At 40.5% G+C, this 16,847-nt stretch overlaps 1 protein-coding gene across 2 annotated transcripts in view; it reads right to left on the bottom strand.

Moving 5' to 3' along the window:
* The window catches only part of LOC132070232 (SAM domain-containing protein SAMSN-1-like), a 34,179-nt gene extending 17,724 nt beyond the window's left edge, over positions 1 to 16,455 (bottom strand). Inside the window, exons 1-3 of one of the 2 annotated variants that reach the window (XM_059466892.1) lie at positions 9,296 to 9,341; positions 1,721 to 1,896; positions 215 to 286 (exon numbers count right to left, since the gene is read on the bottom strand). In XM_059466892.1, the coding sequence (XP_059322875.1) occupies positions 215 to 286; positions 1,721 to 1,885 (237 nt within the window). In that variant the 5' untranslated portion in view covers positions 1,886 to 1,896; positions 9,296 to 9,341. Of the gene's footprint in view, positions 1 to 214; positions 287 to 1,720; positions 1,897 to 9,295; positions 9,342 to 16,341 lie in introns of those variants that run through there. The other variant, XM_059466893.1, reaches the window with a different exon arrangement.
* Positions 16,456 to 16,847: the final 392 nt, after the last annotated feature.

Below are 16,847 nucleotides of genomic sequence, written 5' to 3' on the forward strand. Positions count from 1 at the left end.
ATTGTTTCTATTTTCACATCAAAGTGCCAAATTTTAGGTGTGATTCTCTTGTTTTGTTTTTTTTTTTTTGTCAGGGCCTCAATCACCAAACAAATGCAGGCATACAAGTAAAGTTCTCGGCACTGCAAAATTTACACAAGAGCTTCCCAATGTTTTTTGCATAACTGTCATGGGAAAGTGAACTGCAGAAATTCAAAGTTTGGGTTCTACAGACCTCAGCTGAATCATCTGTCTTTGATATCGAGTGGTGCCTGAAACGGTCAAAGCTCCCAAAGCTGCTGGTGCGCTGCAAAAGAAGAGAAGACAAACCTTGACTCACTGCTGCTTTGCTTTGTTCTCTTATTAAGACTTAAAAACTGTCAAGCCACCTGTTGGCATTTAAAATCCCTCCCATATCAGTGGGCCATGAACTGCTGCTTCCAGCTAGAAACAAAATATGAGGTGGCTGTAGGGGAAAAAATAATTATGACTGTACAGGCAGAAGTAGAAAAATAAGTCAGAGAAACAATACTGCTTCAAATACTAATTAAGTAATGGATATGATTATGAGTCCTTCTACATCTGTTTCACATTACTTATGTATGTAAATAACCATGCATTATTTGCAGGTAAGAAAGACTTGTTTATGAGTTTCAAAAAAAAAAGTGTCATCATAAATATGATACAAGCAATAGACTTGGTTGTGGTGGTGTAAATTGTGGCAATTTATACAATGTATTTTTGTAGCTGGGAAGACAATTTATGATTCTTTACCATCAGGAATGAGCAAGGACTGCTGAGGATTATGAATATATCTTGTCCAAAATGAACACATTGAAAAGGGAGTAAGTAACAGAATTATCAGGCAAGCCTTCTACTTTTCTTATCAATTTTACAATGAGAAATTCTGATTTTTAAACATAGATGGGTACAATTTTCTGCCATGCTACAGCATTACTTGGCTTAACAAAGCTGCATCACCTGAGTCGTGCATTAGGAGTGAATAGATTGCTCTGCCTTCCTTCTAGTTTTCACTCTTTCTCCATGTGGATAAATGGCATGGAAAGGAGGGAGGTGGCACAGCAGATTTTGAGGAGTGGGGTCATACAGAAATACCTGCCAGACATGCTCAGGCAGAGCTGCCTGACACTGCACTGCCCATGGGGGCAAAATGCATAAAATTACATTGATGCCAAGCTGGGAGTCCCTTTAAGTGTGTCCCTAGAAACAGCCAAAATTTGGACATATATCTTCTCTACAGTGCCTTTAAGAGCTTGTTTTTATGTCTTCACCAATACTCACAGCTGGATCTAGAATGGGTTGGGTTTTTTAAGTACTTCCCCTCTTCCATACTAAATGAAAATCTTTAATGCAGTATGAGAGTTCTTGAGCAGGGCTCTCTATTATACATGAGGCAATATAAGCTCAGTCTATTTCTGAGTATTCAAAATCCCCTCTGGAGGAAAAAGACACTGAACAAAATAGTAAACCACAAAATAAATGCACTCTGTCTGATTTAATAAGTGATTTCAGAGTATCTGGGCTACAGCTTTTCCTGTAGTTATTCATCCTTTTGCCTTGCCTATGTGATTTCAGCCAAAGCAGTTCCTTGTTCCATTGCTTCCTTCCCCCACCCCCAGCCACATGAGTCACATTTTCATCTCCCCCAGATTTCCAAAGCACCCACTGTGCACTCTTCACCTGGCATCTCCAGCTCCCTCCTTTTGCTGTCAATACTCACAAAAGCCTTGTGAGCTCCCAGCTTTCCTATTACAGAGTTCCAATCTTCTCCACCAGGCAAGAATGACCATGAGGCAGCCTCAGGAGCAACAGAGGTAGAACATCCTTTGGGCAACCAAAGAGGAGGAGCAAAGGACTGGTTTGGGAGCACACTTAGGGCTGGCATGGACCTGCTTCCTGAGGAGTTAAAGAGGAATCCCTCCTTGATATATTTCCCTGTTTTCCCAAACTTATTCAGTAACCAGTTCTGCCCCCTCCCCCAAAAAATGAATGTGGACAAAGCAGTGGGAACCTGAGCAGAGTCAGATGGAAGGGAAAAGCCTACCCATATTTTGGCTTCATATTCCAAGCAGTGCAGCTTAAAAGAATAATAACATCCTCTTTTTCCTCCCCTGCCCTATATTTCTGGGCACATCTAACCTGAAAAATATTTCCAGCCAAAGGTTATTTGAAGAAACTGACCCAGATTTGTGAATATTTTTGGACAACTATAATGACATTTACTATTCACTGAGGGGAAAATAAAAAAGAAAATAAAAAAATAATTTGTTATTGATTGTAAAATCTCTGTTGTCTAAACACTGTGGTTTGTTTTTTTTTTACATTGTGGAACTGAAAATTACTATTTGAATTGTACATTTAATTTTATCTAAAATTCCCATAAAAAGCTTTGCTATTAAGTAGATGAAGAACATCCTGTGACAAGGGGTTAGCTCAATAGTATGATATAAAAACACAGCCCTGAGGATTATGGTTCTATTAGATAGGATTAACACCTTTGACTAGCTTGTCAGCCCAGCCAAATGTGCCCTGCAGCACAGAGCAGGAGGGAGAAGGGAGCCTGGGATTCACAGCAACACTGGGAAGGGAAAGTATAAAATTGTCTGAGCAATCTCTAAACATACACTGACCTTTCTGTTGCATTCCAACACTTCAATATGTCTAGTAGGAATAAGTGTATATTAAAGTGCAGATGTGCTGGAAATAGTTTAAAGGGAACAAGAGGGAAAACATTGTTTAGTGTTGGTCTTACCTATAAACACTTGAGCACAGTTATTCTTCTTTGACCCTCGAAACAATCTTATATCCTACACGTGCAGGAGCCTGGGGCTATTGGTAGTGTACTTCAATGCTGCTTCATCCTTATTAAATATTAATAAGGGTTACAGGATGATTTCCACTGTTCTAGATAATGGTGTTGCTGCACTGGAGAGCACTGAATAGGGCTGCTTCAGCAGTTCTCTACACTAACTTTTTCCATTAAGTAATCAATAGGCACCACCTTTTAAAAATGTATCCAACCCCATTACACTGATAACAAAAAGCAGGTTTAGGGGCTCCTGGCTGCAAAGGGAATGGGACTATTACTTTCAGTAGTGTCAGTCACTGCATTAGTGTCAGGGAACACCTACTTTGTGAAGATATGGACAGGCCTTATTTCCAGGTGAAGGGAAGCTTTTAAAGTAAATGCAAAGCTACTAAGAGAAAATACGCTATTGACTTTTGATACCAGGATTCAGCATCCTATAAAGTTAAGTGGTTTTTCTGGCTCAATTCATGCAAGAGCTACCCAGGGATATGTTAAGCAAATATGAATTCACTCAGTAAAATCTAATGGAGGCATGGGCAGAGGGAGAAACAACTGTGTTTTCCCGCACAAGGGCCGATCAAATAATTTCTATAAATCAACGCATTAACTTTCATCTCTTCCCACTCAGTATTCCAAACTAACATAATAGAAAATATCAAAGACACTTTTCAGTATTTGAAAACCTTCTTCCTTCTCCTACATAATTTATTCCCTGAAATCCAGGAATTTTAAATAACCCTTTTAAAGGGATAAGTGCTATGTAATTGTTGTTTATTTTAATTTGGACAGTCTGCAGTTGATTGTCTGGCTTGACTGTAAATAGCCTATCATTTTCCCTAGAAAATAATATGGTATGGTAAGCAAATAGTAGGACAACAACAGGTTCTGCAATCCATGTCTTTATGTTATGAATGATCCTTCCCTTGTAGGACATACAGGAGAACTAAGTTCTTGTCTGTGACAAACTAGTCAGAGCTTCCCTGTGTCTAAAAACAACCTTCGAGCCAAAACTGACTGCAGTTATCCTGATAAATAATCATTATGGGAGATATTCATCCCATATTTTTCTGTGGACAATTCACACTGCTCAGCAATGTGGTTGCCTGCTGTCATAAATTCTGGCCCATTATATTTTGCTTCAAGTCCTATTCAAAATATGTTTTAAATCCTGCATGTGTCAAAGGCTTTGTACTGACCCTCTCACACAAGTAAATCTCTTCAAATTCCCCCATGCATTTTAATTTTTAGCTTCCATTCATCCTTAGACTCCCCAAACCATGTAAGCTGTACAGGGGCAAACGTGGACACTGGAAGTAATAAAAAGGGAGCTCAGCATGTTGCTCAATTTCCTTGCCTGCCACAGACACTTGTCTTCTTCCCTCTTTTTTGAGAGCAGATCCAGCAGCCCTCAGGAGAACAGCCTGTTCTTCTTGCTGCTCTGATTGATGAAGATAAGTGGAGATCAGGATTTGATTCATTTGTTCTATTCCCTAATGGTTCTGGTCCCTTCAGAAGGAGGAGACCACTCTGAGAATGAAAGAGTTACCAAGTAGGGATGAATATTTCCACTCTGCTAGCTTATCTTCTTGCATAGATAATCAAAAGAATTGTCTCCTACTTTCCCAGATGGCAAGACAGCAATTTACAGCTTTTTGGATGTTCTGTGGGAAAAAAACTCACAAACCAAACACCACCAAAAAAATCCTCACTTCTGTATAAAGAATGAGAATTTACATAAAAGATTAAGTGACTCTCCAAAGGGTAAGGGAAGCAACAGAAGAGAAAACATCATGACCTCTGTACCACAGGGAATTTTTCCTATTTACACATTAGTTACACATACAGAACTTCTGACCACTAACCAACACATTAATATAACTTTATAGCCCACATGAAACACGGCCTAAACCTTGCACTTCACCAGTCAAAAGCAATAAAAAAGATACAGCTTGTTCCTGCTAACTCAAATAGAGCAATCTACTGAAATGGCATTTTTAACTGGCTTAAAAATGACTCTATAAAAGGCTGGTTGTTATCATGGCCTGGTGTTCAGTAGCTGCATGGAGGTGGGGGAGAGAGGGGAGCAAAGTGAACCTTGAACAGAACTGCCACCACCAAGCCTCAGATCAAACACCCCAATTTTAACAGTGGAAAAGCACTGGAAAAGCAGAGCTGAATTTAAAAAATTCACTCCCCCAGGTGAACAAACTGCACTCTCCAAAGTAAACACTGAGCAGCTGTTTTATCAGTGCCTCTAAGTGGTACCAGCCTCTGTCTCTCAGCCCTGACTCCCTGCTGACACCAGGCACGGAGTTCCCAATAACCCAGTCAGGGTCACCACTAAAAACCAGCCTCCAGTCCTTCCAGGGGCACCTTGCCCTGGGCAGGCACTGGGGCAGCTGAGACAAGGGCAGAGCTGCTATGGGATTTTTTGCAAGGTCTGTAAGTCTTCCCCTGGAAGGGGCAGCCATGTAGGACATCTGAGCAAAGAGGCATTTTGGTCAGGCAAAAAATAAAAAGTGCTGTGTTGATTAAACATCTTTGAGAGGGACTAAATAAGGAAGCAATTTAGGAAATGCCAGTCTTAACACTCAGAAAGTTTTGTGCAAGTGAGTATTGCAAAATGTGCAAGTGGGGGAGGAACCTGACTCCACTTTCTTTAAATGCACATTGACCCTGAGTTTTGAGCACCATTGTTCCTGCAGAGCACTCTCAGTTCCCAATGAGAAAAGTCACTCCAAGCGCTCTTCTGGCAGTCTGTCCAATTCTGGGAGTGTGCACACAGGTATTTGCAATAATTATGTAATTAAGACTTTATTATTTATATGACATTTAATTAAAAGTGACTTTCAGTGGCACACAAAACCATGAAAAGAAAATGACTTTAAAAGAAGGTTAAGGATGTGTGACAAACTCAGAGGAGCTATGAAAATGACAGCTAAGGATTTGGCATCATGTGCACTTCCACCTCCCTGCTATCCTTTTTCTACCCTTCATTTACACATGGGCAGATCACCGAGGGATGAGCCTTGAAATCCACCCTCCACAAAACCATCACTGCCGTAGAGGGGAGCACTGCCTGAGTAAAGGCTGGTTAAACACTACATAAGCATTGCAGGCTTTGATCTTTAATCCCTTAAATACCAACATCTTTCCTCTCCTGAAACTTCCTCCTCTTCAAACCCGCTGAATTCACAGACGAATTCTCACATGTTAAAACCAAATCACCTAGCAGCTTCAATTAAAGTCCTTTCCCTGCTTACTTAAACAGCATGATTTTAATAATGCTGTGTGTTATCTAGGTCCTGACCTTGCAGGGTTTTGCTGGATTTCCTGTGTGAGAGAAATTACTCACAAGCATGTTTGACTAAATAAAGACAAAAATACATTTGCCTGAAGAGGGGCTGAGAAGAATGCAGCCCCAAAGGTTCAGTTTTGCAGGGACCCCCAGGCCTGGCCAGCACACCCACAAGTGGGGAACCAGCACGCACTGCCAGAGGAGGTGGGAATGTGGCTGTTCAGTGAAAGGTGTTCCTTCAAACGACCTTCCAGATGAAAACAAGATTAAAAAAATAACCTCTAAGCCACGGTCAAGTGTGACCGTCCCAAAAGCTCGTTTGTTCTTTTTCTGAAGAGTAAGCAAACTCCAGAAAGCCCTTACACGAGTTTCACTGCCCTACTGCAGCCTTACCCTTGACAACAGGTAATGACCAACAATAAGCTAATTCTAAGGAACTTGGGGGAGGGGGCCAGAAAGAGAGTTAGTTTTTATTACTTTTAAATGAGTGTTTGATACATCATCTTGGTTCCCCTGATTAATGTTCGCAGCAAACTCAGCCATTGGAGTTGTAATGTTTCTGCAAGCTTCCCTACAGCAAAGCCCAGCCATTAATTCAGTGGCATATGTCAGCTCAGCAGAGCAAGGTCACTCTTCTCTTTCAAGGGGAACCTTTTTAGAAATAATAAAACTGACAGAAAGTTCTTTTTTGCATGCTTTATGTCACCTGAGGTTGAGTGCTGCAGTTAATATCACAGAGCTTATAAACATTCCCATCTTCAGCAGTCTCCAAACCCACTGGGCTCTTAGAACCTCAAATTTTCTTTTTTTTTAAAGTAATATAGTGACAGCTTTATGTGGGGTAGATATACAGTATGTAATCCTAAATGAGTAAAAAGTAAGTAAAAAATGAACAAATCTTTTCTTGGGCATTTTAGAGGAGAAATTTTGGAAGACACTAAGGACTGCTGATGCTGCAGGATATTAGTGCTTAGAGAAAAAGGTGTGGGATTAGGGACTTTATCTCTGTGGATACTTGCATCTTTGGATAAAGGGAGGAAATTTTAAAAAGCACCAGTCCACCTTGTTTCCATTTCACTGCTAACTGATACTATATGTATAGGCATGTGATGTAAAGAGAGCCCAAATTTAATTGATCTATTATGGAATGATTTTGAATTTGTAAGTAAAGGTGTCCCAGTCATCTGCTATGATAATTAATTGCAACTGGAACTTATTTATGGAGGTACAAATATTATGGGACATGACAAACAAAATAACTAGCTGAAGAATAAGATGCAAACAATAGGCCATTTTTCCCCCTCATTATCTCCCTTCAGACATCCTGACTACACTTGATTAATGAATCCATAGTGAGATTAGCTGAAATTGCCTTAATGGAGATGCACTACAGTAGAGAAGCAAAATTCAGTGCAGTATCCATCATCAGTCACTGTGAATTTGAGTGCTTCATCAGCTCTATCTGTCCATTTATTTAAATCATTTTTATATTGGAAAACAAAGCAAAAAAAGCAACAAAGAAATAAAATACTAGGTTCATTAGAGTGGATTAACTTTTGACTCCTTTGAAATGTAGACTAGGGTCACCATTTTTGCTTTTTCTTGTGTCCTCCCTTGTCTAATGGCTGTGTTCCAATGTCAGCTTGTTGTCATCAACAGGCCAAAGTTATCCTTACTGTCCAGTTAAAGAAAGCACACGTGGCACTTCATTGCAGCTTCTCAGGCTTCAAAAACTGGACATGCTTGTACAATTTATGCCTGGGAATCCTAAATATGCTCCTGGGACTTTTGAACTTATAAGTTCAGCATGCTTTTGGTTTTGTATGGAAGCTGAAAGAAGGTTGGCAGCTCAGGCTTTCCATATGATTCAGGAGTGTGTAAGAATCCTTTTTAGAGCACAAGTTATAATGCATTAAATTCCATGTTCGCTTTGTTGTGTAAACTCTAGAATTGCAATCCTAGGGGAAAAAAATCTAGGAATCTGAAGATATCATTCTGATTCTGTTCAGGTCACTCCAGAAAAGGAAATAATACAACTAACAGCTCACTGGAGTACCAGTAAGAGCACATGTATTCCCCTCTCTCCATTTCATTATCTCTGTGGCATAAATTGTTGTGATCATAGCTCAGTGGAAAACAACAGCTTCATTTCACGAAAAACAAGTGTACCAGGTGTCTGAAGTGTGTTTTCATTCTGACACATGAGAAGAGTGAGACTGAGCATTTTCCCCCTCCCCTGCTCCAGCAGCTTCCACGAGAACCACACGTAGTGGAGACACCAGTAAAATGCTGCTCCTGAGGCAGCGACACCAGTGAGGGCTTTGAGGTGTTCTTTGAACCCCAGATTTAAGGACATACTCCAAATCCTACTGAAATCAGCCCTATCACTGCAAAGGGAACTCTACCAACTACATTATTTTAAACTGTCTTGAAGGGGTAGGAAGATATTGCCTCTTTCCATTCCTTCACATGCTGGCTAAAATCGCAAATACAAAGACATTTTCAAATGGTTTACCACAATTACCAAGATATATTAAAAGTGCAAACTCCATTACAGAGACAGGAAGAAAAAGATGTAAACATGCCAGTAATCAACATCAGAAGAGCCCTGCCACGTGCTTGTGCTAGAGCTGGATGGCTGCTCTACCACCATCAGTCATTTCATGCAACCTCTCCACAGCTTCTGAGCTGCTCTAACCATCAGTGAACCATGTCCCCTTTTCAGCTTTTTGAAGTGGTTTTTGAGCATTACATCTGATCTTAAAGGAGGCAGAGAGACAGAAATGCAAGAGCAAAACAGCGCAGCTGTGGCCAGTGAAGCCACTGAGGAGCAGCAGAGCTGAGCATCCCCTTTGCACAGGTGCAGGCAGCAGAGAAGCCACGTGAGCTCGCTCAGCTGGCTCGGCCACTGTTGTCCCCTCCTCACACATCTGCTTTGGGCTGTGCTGTCACTAAGTGAAGCTGATTTCTCTGTCTCATGGCTGCACCCTGTCAATGACACATCTCCACCTCTGTCTCAACCATAATGGTAGAGGGAAGACACGAAACTGCAGCATGTTTTCTGGTGGAGCAGAACTCCTCTGGTGTTTATCCTCTCCCGAAGGAAGCCATGAGGAGCTCTGCAGAAAAACCTAAAGCCAAGTACTCCAGTATTCAGGGACTCATGTCCCACTTGTCCTTCAACATACCTGGAAGAACAGCAAACCTACCAAAGCTACCACATCAGGTCAGCATGGACAAGTAGGGGAACTCTCACTTCTTACAGCTCTCAAGGAAGTGACCATTCAGCACCTTATGGAAATCAAGTTCAGCAGTGTTAGCTTACATGGCTGTTCTTGTGAAGATGCTAAAAGAGATGAAGATAAAGAAGGGTAGGGAAAGGACTAAAAGAAGTCCTTTTACTCCTCCCAGAATACATAATGGTGCAAACTAGCAGGTCACTAGAGCTTGTTGCCAGAGAACACTTGTCAGCTTCAGTGCTGGGTGATGAGATAGAAGACCCTTTGCTCTTGAATTTCAGCTTTCCAGAAAGGGGCCAGAAGATGTTATGACTGGCAACTAAGCAGCCTGAAGATTCTGTACAGGTGAAATCATTATCCAGATTTTTGTGTATCCATGGAATAAACTAAAGACAGTATGGAGAGGAAAAGTAGCAGAAAAGTATATATTGTGCAAAGTCAAAGAAGTAGCTTCTCTGAAGAAGTCTCCAAACTTCTCCAGAGGCTGGAATTTCACTCTCAGGTTTAAGAAGAAAAAAAAATAGTAAGAACATGCTCTTGGGTGCACTGTAAGTGGAATAATTTTTTTTTTAAACTACAAGAGTTAGAGTAAGCATTAATACAGAAGAGATTTCACTTAGAAAAAAGATAAGTGATCATTCATCTTCCTGTGGAATAACAACAGGAATACAACAGGCATACAACAGGCACACCTCTGATTCATGAAGTTTTCCATTAGGATGGTTTCAAGGATATATGATATGCTAAATATTCTGAGCATATATAATCTGTAGCCTGGTGCCAAGCAGCAAGTGTTGAACAAAACCACTGACACTGCCAATTTGTGGAACAGAGTATAACTGTTTCTAACAACTGGAGTAGCTCTGCTGTCTCTGTTGCAGCCTTTCAGAACAGAAAGCTGAAGGGATATTGTGATTACAGAGACCCAGAAGACTTTTTTTCCCCTTCTCAGGAGTGGGTATTCCCAGCAGGTTCTACCCATATAGCAAGGGATTGATTCTCCTGGCTGAAGTGTTTGTGGCCACCCAGAAAGTGCTTTTACAGCTGCCAAGTGATGGCTTTATAGCAGCTTTTGTCTGAATTTATGCTGTGACATAGATTACTAGATGAATATGGAGGTACAGGAAACTGTAAGCCACATCCTCTGCCAGTCCTGCCCGTACATTTTTACAGCTTTTTCCCCAGCAATGACAGGTATCCCAACCAATGTTTCCTTTGGGGTATTTGGGTTTTCCTAGAAACACAGTAAGTAAGTCAACTGCTCTTAAACAACTCTTAAAGCATTAGGAGACATCTAATGCTGATTTGTGTCACCTTGGTGGTTGGGCTATGTTATTTATCAGAGAGCACAGTTATAAATGCGGTGGCTGATAGTCTGGTTTCTAAAAATGCCTGGATAAGGTGGTTCAGGCAGACTTTTTGAAATGTTCCTACTTGCTTAAGAAAACAAACAAAACCCTGGATTTGTTACTGTAAGCAAAATGAATATTAATGTGTAAATATTCCCTTCAGAAGGTTGCTCTCACTTGTTTTAAAATATTCTGCTCTTAAGGATTAAGCCTGGCCAGTGAAGGAAACCAAGACAGGGAAGAAAAACAAATTAAATGAGTATTGTGCAAAGTTGACAAAAATGTCAAAAGATGCTTAATCAAGGGAACACACAAAATAAATCAGTACTGGAACAGGCCACAGATATAATTTTTCCATTGTAACAAAAGCTAGCCAAGAGTTTTGAGACTATATTTTGATCAAAATGGGGAGTCTGGTCATCCTAATCAGCCTCCTGCCAAGGGCCAGGTCAGAGATCACTGCTCTTTCCCCACAAACACTCTGGACTTTTACTTCCTGCTGAGAAAAAAAAAAAAATCCTCTAATTTCAATACCTTTCTAGAAGAGATATGTTAACATATATGTTAAGATGCAACTTTCGGAAGCTGCTCATGAAAGTAAAGAATAATTAGCTGAAGACTTGTGAAGCATGATGATATTATAAATAAAGAAAAAATAGCAGAAATCAGAGAAGCAGTGAGATGATTGTAGAACCGCCCACTCGCACAAGGGAAATAACCCAAGGTTCACTCTAACCTTGTTCCAGTATTTTATGAAGCCTAGGGGAGACAGAAAACACCTTCTGAAGTGTCACCTGCAATCCCTCCTTTCCCCATCTCCACACACATAGTTTTAACAAGTATCATTATTTTTCTCTGAACCCCCCCACTAAAGGCCCACAGGTATTTACAGCATAAACCAGGTTCTTAAAAATACTTCCCAGATGTTGTCATCTGCTCCTGCTTATTTACCAGAATTCAAATGGATTTTGACAAACAGTCTTTGCTCAAGAGGCAATGCACTAAAGCCCTTTAATGACAGAACTATGTGTCATCTTTGCCTATAAGCATAAATTTGCACAGCGGGCAGTGCGGTGAAAACAGCTTATCATCAACTCATCACCTCTCATCATTGTTAGAATGAAATGCAAATGGAAACCAACATCACTTCAGTCATGGTTGTGAAAATTAGCATCTGTGACATTAGCACTGGCTGTTTATTATGCACTTGAAATTTCAGGGGGAAAGAAAAGAATGCAAAACTTCATAACTCTACCAGTCTTTACCTTTGAAATAAAATTAAAACCTTCAGCTTTCCCCACTCAAGGATAAATCCTAGTTAATATTCATTAACACTGAGCAATCTCCTCACTGCAGATCTTGTCCTACAGAAGTTCTAATTATGTCTCAAATGATTTTTGGTGTTTAGGTTTGCTGTACCTATTTTCTGTTTTCTTTTCTTTCATAAGTATTCCCCATTGGAGAGGCATGAGCCACCATCTGAGACAAAAGCAGCACCAAAAAACTTGGTTATAGCATCTGTCTGCATTACAGGCTCCAAACTCCTAGGCAAGCAATAAACTTTACTAGGATAATCCTGCTGAAATCAATGGGATCGCAGCTAATTTATTCATTTAAGTCAGAATCAGGATCAGGCCTTTTGTGAAAAAAATATAAAAAGGTGAAATTCTGGCCTCAAGAATATGGCAAAAATGTGCATTGATTTCAGCAATGTCAGGGTTTCATTTTAAGCTTATAAAAAGTAAAATTACTGGTATGAAACTGTACTAGGGAACAAATCTGCATATTGAAATGTTTCCTCCCATTGGATTTGCTACTCTTTTCTCATAACCCCGAAAACAAATAATGGTTTATCCCCTAAGTAAGCAAATATTGATTTAATTAGAAGATTGGACATCTTTTTTGCCTAAACGAAATGCAGAGGCATTGACCCTGAATTGTCTTACATACCAGAAGTAAGCTGAGTTCAAAGCACCAAGTGCATTTGGAAGCAGAATAAGGAAACAAAAACGTCTCAAACCTTTAGCATAAACATAGATCAGCTGTCATGTAGAATAATGACACAAGACTTTCTTCAGTCAAGCCAGAAAAAATGGCACAAAGTCGTCTTTGCTTCATGTTGAAGTGAAGCCAAGAATCATCAGGCAGTTCTCAAGTTTGCTGTGTCCAGAGGACAGGGGAAGAGAGAGAAAGAGGCAGGTTCTGCCCAGCACGTTGCATGTGCTGGCAAATGGGCAAGACAATGCAGGGATCTTTTACAGATTATTTGCACCTGGACAAATGTGTAAAACAGCGCAAAGTGAAATGCAGAATAGCTGTGAAGTGCTTCAATGGGGTTTTATGTGCATAGTGCTGCCTGAAGGGTGTACAAAAGAGAAGACTAGAACCTGTATAATTTGTTAGAGTGGTTTTGTCTTGCCGTCATTTTAGATCTGCTTCATTCCACTCCCCAGATTCACTGACATCTGCAACATCATAAGGCTCAGAGAGGCTGAAATCCAGGTGATTTCAGGACTCTTTCCTTCATCCTCCAAGCCAACTGCTCTCCTCCTCCCCAGCTCTCTGAGGGGTGGTGGGACAGACTGCACAGACCCAGAGCTGAAGCACATCTAGGACATGTGTCCTTTCTCTGCTCTGCCGGGTTCCAGGAATGCAGGAGCCACGGTGAGCCACTCCAGCCATCAGCGTGACCATGGACCTCAGGGCTTTGTGCAAGACCTACTTTGGCTGACCTCACCTGCCCACGGATAATTCTGCAGCTCTGAGCAGCCTCACAGTGTAAACCGAGCCGTGTCTCATCTGGCAGGAATGAAAGGAGGGCAGGCAAGGACTCCCTGAAGGGAGGGATGGGAGATGCACACGTTCTTTGTGTCTCACACGACTTTCTAAAAGTCATTTAAGGTCCTGGATAGACAGATAGGTTACATCAGATAGGCTTGGAATAGAGAGCTTCAACCCTTCAGTTGGCTGAATTTCTTCAATATTAAGCAGGGTATTTTTAACCCTTAAGACTTTTCCTTTATAATTCAGCTTCCTGAGCTGTTATGCAAGGTATAAATGTGCACTAGTATGAACAGCTACAATGATAAATATTTGCAAAGGATCACAATCCTTCCAGTATCTCTTTTGAATGCATTTCTGTCTCATTTCTCTCCCAGTTTTCTCTGAAATTACACCTGGTTTAGATGTCTTTTTGCCTAACAATGAATGTTTATTTATATAAATGCATTCAGTAGTTTTATGCATATCCATGAATACACAAGAGTTTCCAGATATTGAAAGAAGTTATTAGCATGGCTGCAGCACTACTGAAATCTTGCTGAATGACAAAAAAACCCTGCAAAACTATTCTTTTGTGGCATAGATTAACTTTTTCATAGTGAGAGCATTAAAATAGATTTTTGTCTATGCAGCATCTAACACATCTGCAGAAGTCTCTTAGCACCACAATAATAAATAAGGCAACTGCATTGCACATAGTGAACAGTGAGATATTGAACCTGAATTACTCTTGCATTGGTCATTGAATTGCCCACCTCCATGAGGGGTTTTAAACAGGGACAGCAAGTTGCCTTGAGAAAGGCTTTAACACTGGCCTTATGTGATATTCATTAATCTTTATCAAAAGGCATCAGTTCGTGCCAGTATTCTTCACATTAGAAAGTAATAAAACCAAAAGGATTTAAAAGAAAATATTGGTGAAACACTCTAATTAACACACAAAAATTCGTACAGTTGTGATAAAGACAAGTAGTCACGACGGAAAAGATTCAATTACGTAAAAAGATCTTTTCGGTGTCCCCTTTGAGGGTCTAAGGCTGCAAAACTGATTTTCATTTAAAATGAAAACCAGGCCTTATAGCTGTCCCACAGTCTGTGTGGATGTTTTGGAGACACTGGGATGTCTCAGTGGCCTAAAGGCAAGGTGAGGTAGCCCAGGACCTGCCCAGTGGCAATGGTATCATGCCATGTGAGCATGAGGAGGGACCAAATGTGGCCAGCACAGAGCAGGGCCAGCCAGGACATGACCCACAGAGGTCACTTGTGAAATCCTGTAACTTCTCCAAGAGGTGAGGACTTGTGCCCCATCTTACCCAACTCAGCATTAAGCAACTTGAGTATTTACGTTGCTTCCCTGGGACGAGTTTTGAAACGTGCTACAAAGAAAGATTCCTGTTCTGTGCAATGTGGGGCTGTCTGTTCCCCTGCCCTGATCGTGAGCAGCACATCCAGCAAAGGCATTCCCCTTGTGGAAAGTGTACACAGTTCTGTACAAAAGTGGGCCTTTAGAAATAAAAATCAGACTATTGTTAAGGAATGACTTATTTTGGAAGAGGAGAGTGGCCAAAACTGGGCTGGAATGGGATTTGTTTCCCTCTCTTTAAAACTTTGAAAATTTTAAAGAGAGGGAAACAAAGCCCATTCCCAGAATCTTCTATGGTAATTTTTTGTTTAATCAATAATGTACTTAGATATTAATTATAATTCTTCCCTGCCATTAAAACAGGGTATTATGAATAAGCAGAAAAAAATGCATACCAAGACAACCAGCGCAATGCTTAAAAAAAATTAAAACGTGGGGAAAAAGTAATATCAAATCATTTCAAATCCATTGAAAAAGCCATTAATTCTAACTGTTAATGAGTCATGGTCTAAAATTGCAAGCACAGTCTACAAAAGCCAATGCTGTGTGAAACCACAAGACCTCCTTGCTGAAACAGTGTCTGCAGTAATCTCTTAGGACACAGAAGTCACTGAGGGAGGTCTATTCCCAAACAATGAGAAAGAGGATCAGTAAATTGGGAAACAACAGTTGAAAGCAGAGAAATACTAAAAGAGTTTTCTAATGTCTTTGGTAAATTTTCATCACTGATAAATGAGGCAGAAATGGAGGCTGAAGTACCCAGGTTGAGCAGTAGCTGTTGCACTGCAGACTTGCAATACTCTACAATACTTTTACAATACAATGCACAGAGGTAATTTTGCACTCAATCCAGTGCAGAGACTGAAAAGAAATTTCCAGCATTGGACACATCCTTATGCATCTTGCAAAACTCTCACTTCCTTTCTTACAATTCCAGATTGTGGAAAGTGTCCAGTGTAGCACGTTGTCAGTTTGCTTCGAGTATTTCTTTCAGGCTGATATTTTAATGATTCCCAGAGAAATTAAGATGACAAGCACTGACTGCCAAGTACCCTCTTTTCCTGTGGTTATGGTGATGCAAAAGCAAATTTATTAAAATAAGGGAAAAAATGTATAGATTTTCTAATTCTTCACTGATTCTTCACTAATTCTTACACTCCTTTCTGGGACATCATTGGTTTATCAGAGATGAAATGGAGAGAGGGGATTTTGGGTGCTCATCTGCTAAAAGACCAATGCAGAGCATAAAACTACAGAAAAGGTCCAGCACTGGAATTCATTAGCACAGCTATAGCAGGTTCACAATGATGATTCCTGGAATTGGCTCTTTACTATTATAAAGTGAGTGTATGCAGACAGATTCCTGAGATTATAGCACCGAGGTACTTGCAAGCACATAAGAAAATCCTGAAGTTAGGATTTAAGAGGAAACCCTCGCATTAAAAATTGTTAAGAATTCCTGTTATTATTATTAATTAACGACAAAACCATGACATTCTTACCTTTGGTTTTTGGCTTTTCTCCTTCTCAGATGCATTAGATGGTTTTCTCTTTAGCATGTTTAACTCAGTAAATCCACTGGACGTGCAACTGCTCTGAATTTGTGACCAAAGTGAGTGCAAAGTGAGTGCAAGGGAAGGCACTCCGGACGTGTGCATGGGTTATGCAGTTCCTTATTCTACCAGGATGTGACTTCACTGGGCTGCCTTGTGGCATGGGGCAGCAAACTGAGTCCTTCCTTTGGGGAGGGGGTGAGGAAGGAAGGGAGGAAGTGACGGGGACAAGAAAGGTGCACGAAGGACAGGAGTTGAAACTTAGGGTAGGGGTCAAAGTAGAAATGTTTTGGACAACTTCAAGAAAATAATTCTTTTTTCCTCTCTCAATTTTTCTCTCCCGAGCCCTATGGCACTAAGTGCACCTTTATTTCCACCAGAGCTGGGACTTGAGTGTGAAGAAGGTGGGCTGATATTCAGACGACCAAGAACAATAATATCAACTATTCTTGATA

The sequence above is a fragment of the Ammospiza nelsoni genome, chromosome 2, assembly GCF_027579445.1.
Source record: "Ammospiza nelsoni isolate bAmmNel1 chromosome 2, bAmmNel1.pri, whole genome shotgun sequence".
In the NCBI taxonomy this organism is placed as follows: domain Eukaryota; kingdom Metazoa; phylum Chordata; class Aves; order Passeriformes; family Passerellidae; genus Ammospiza; species Ammospiza nelsoni.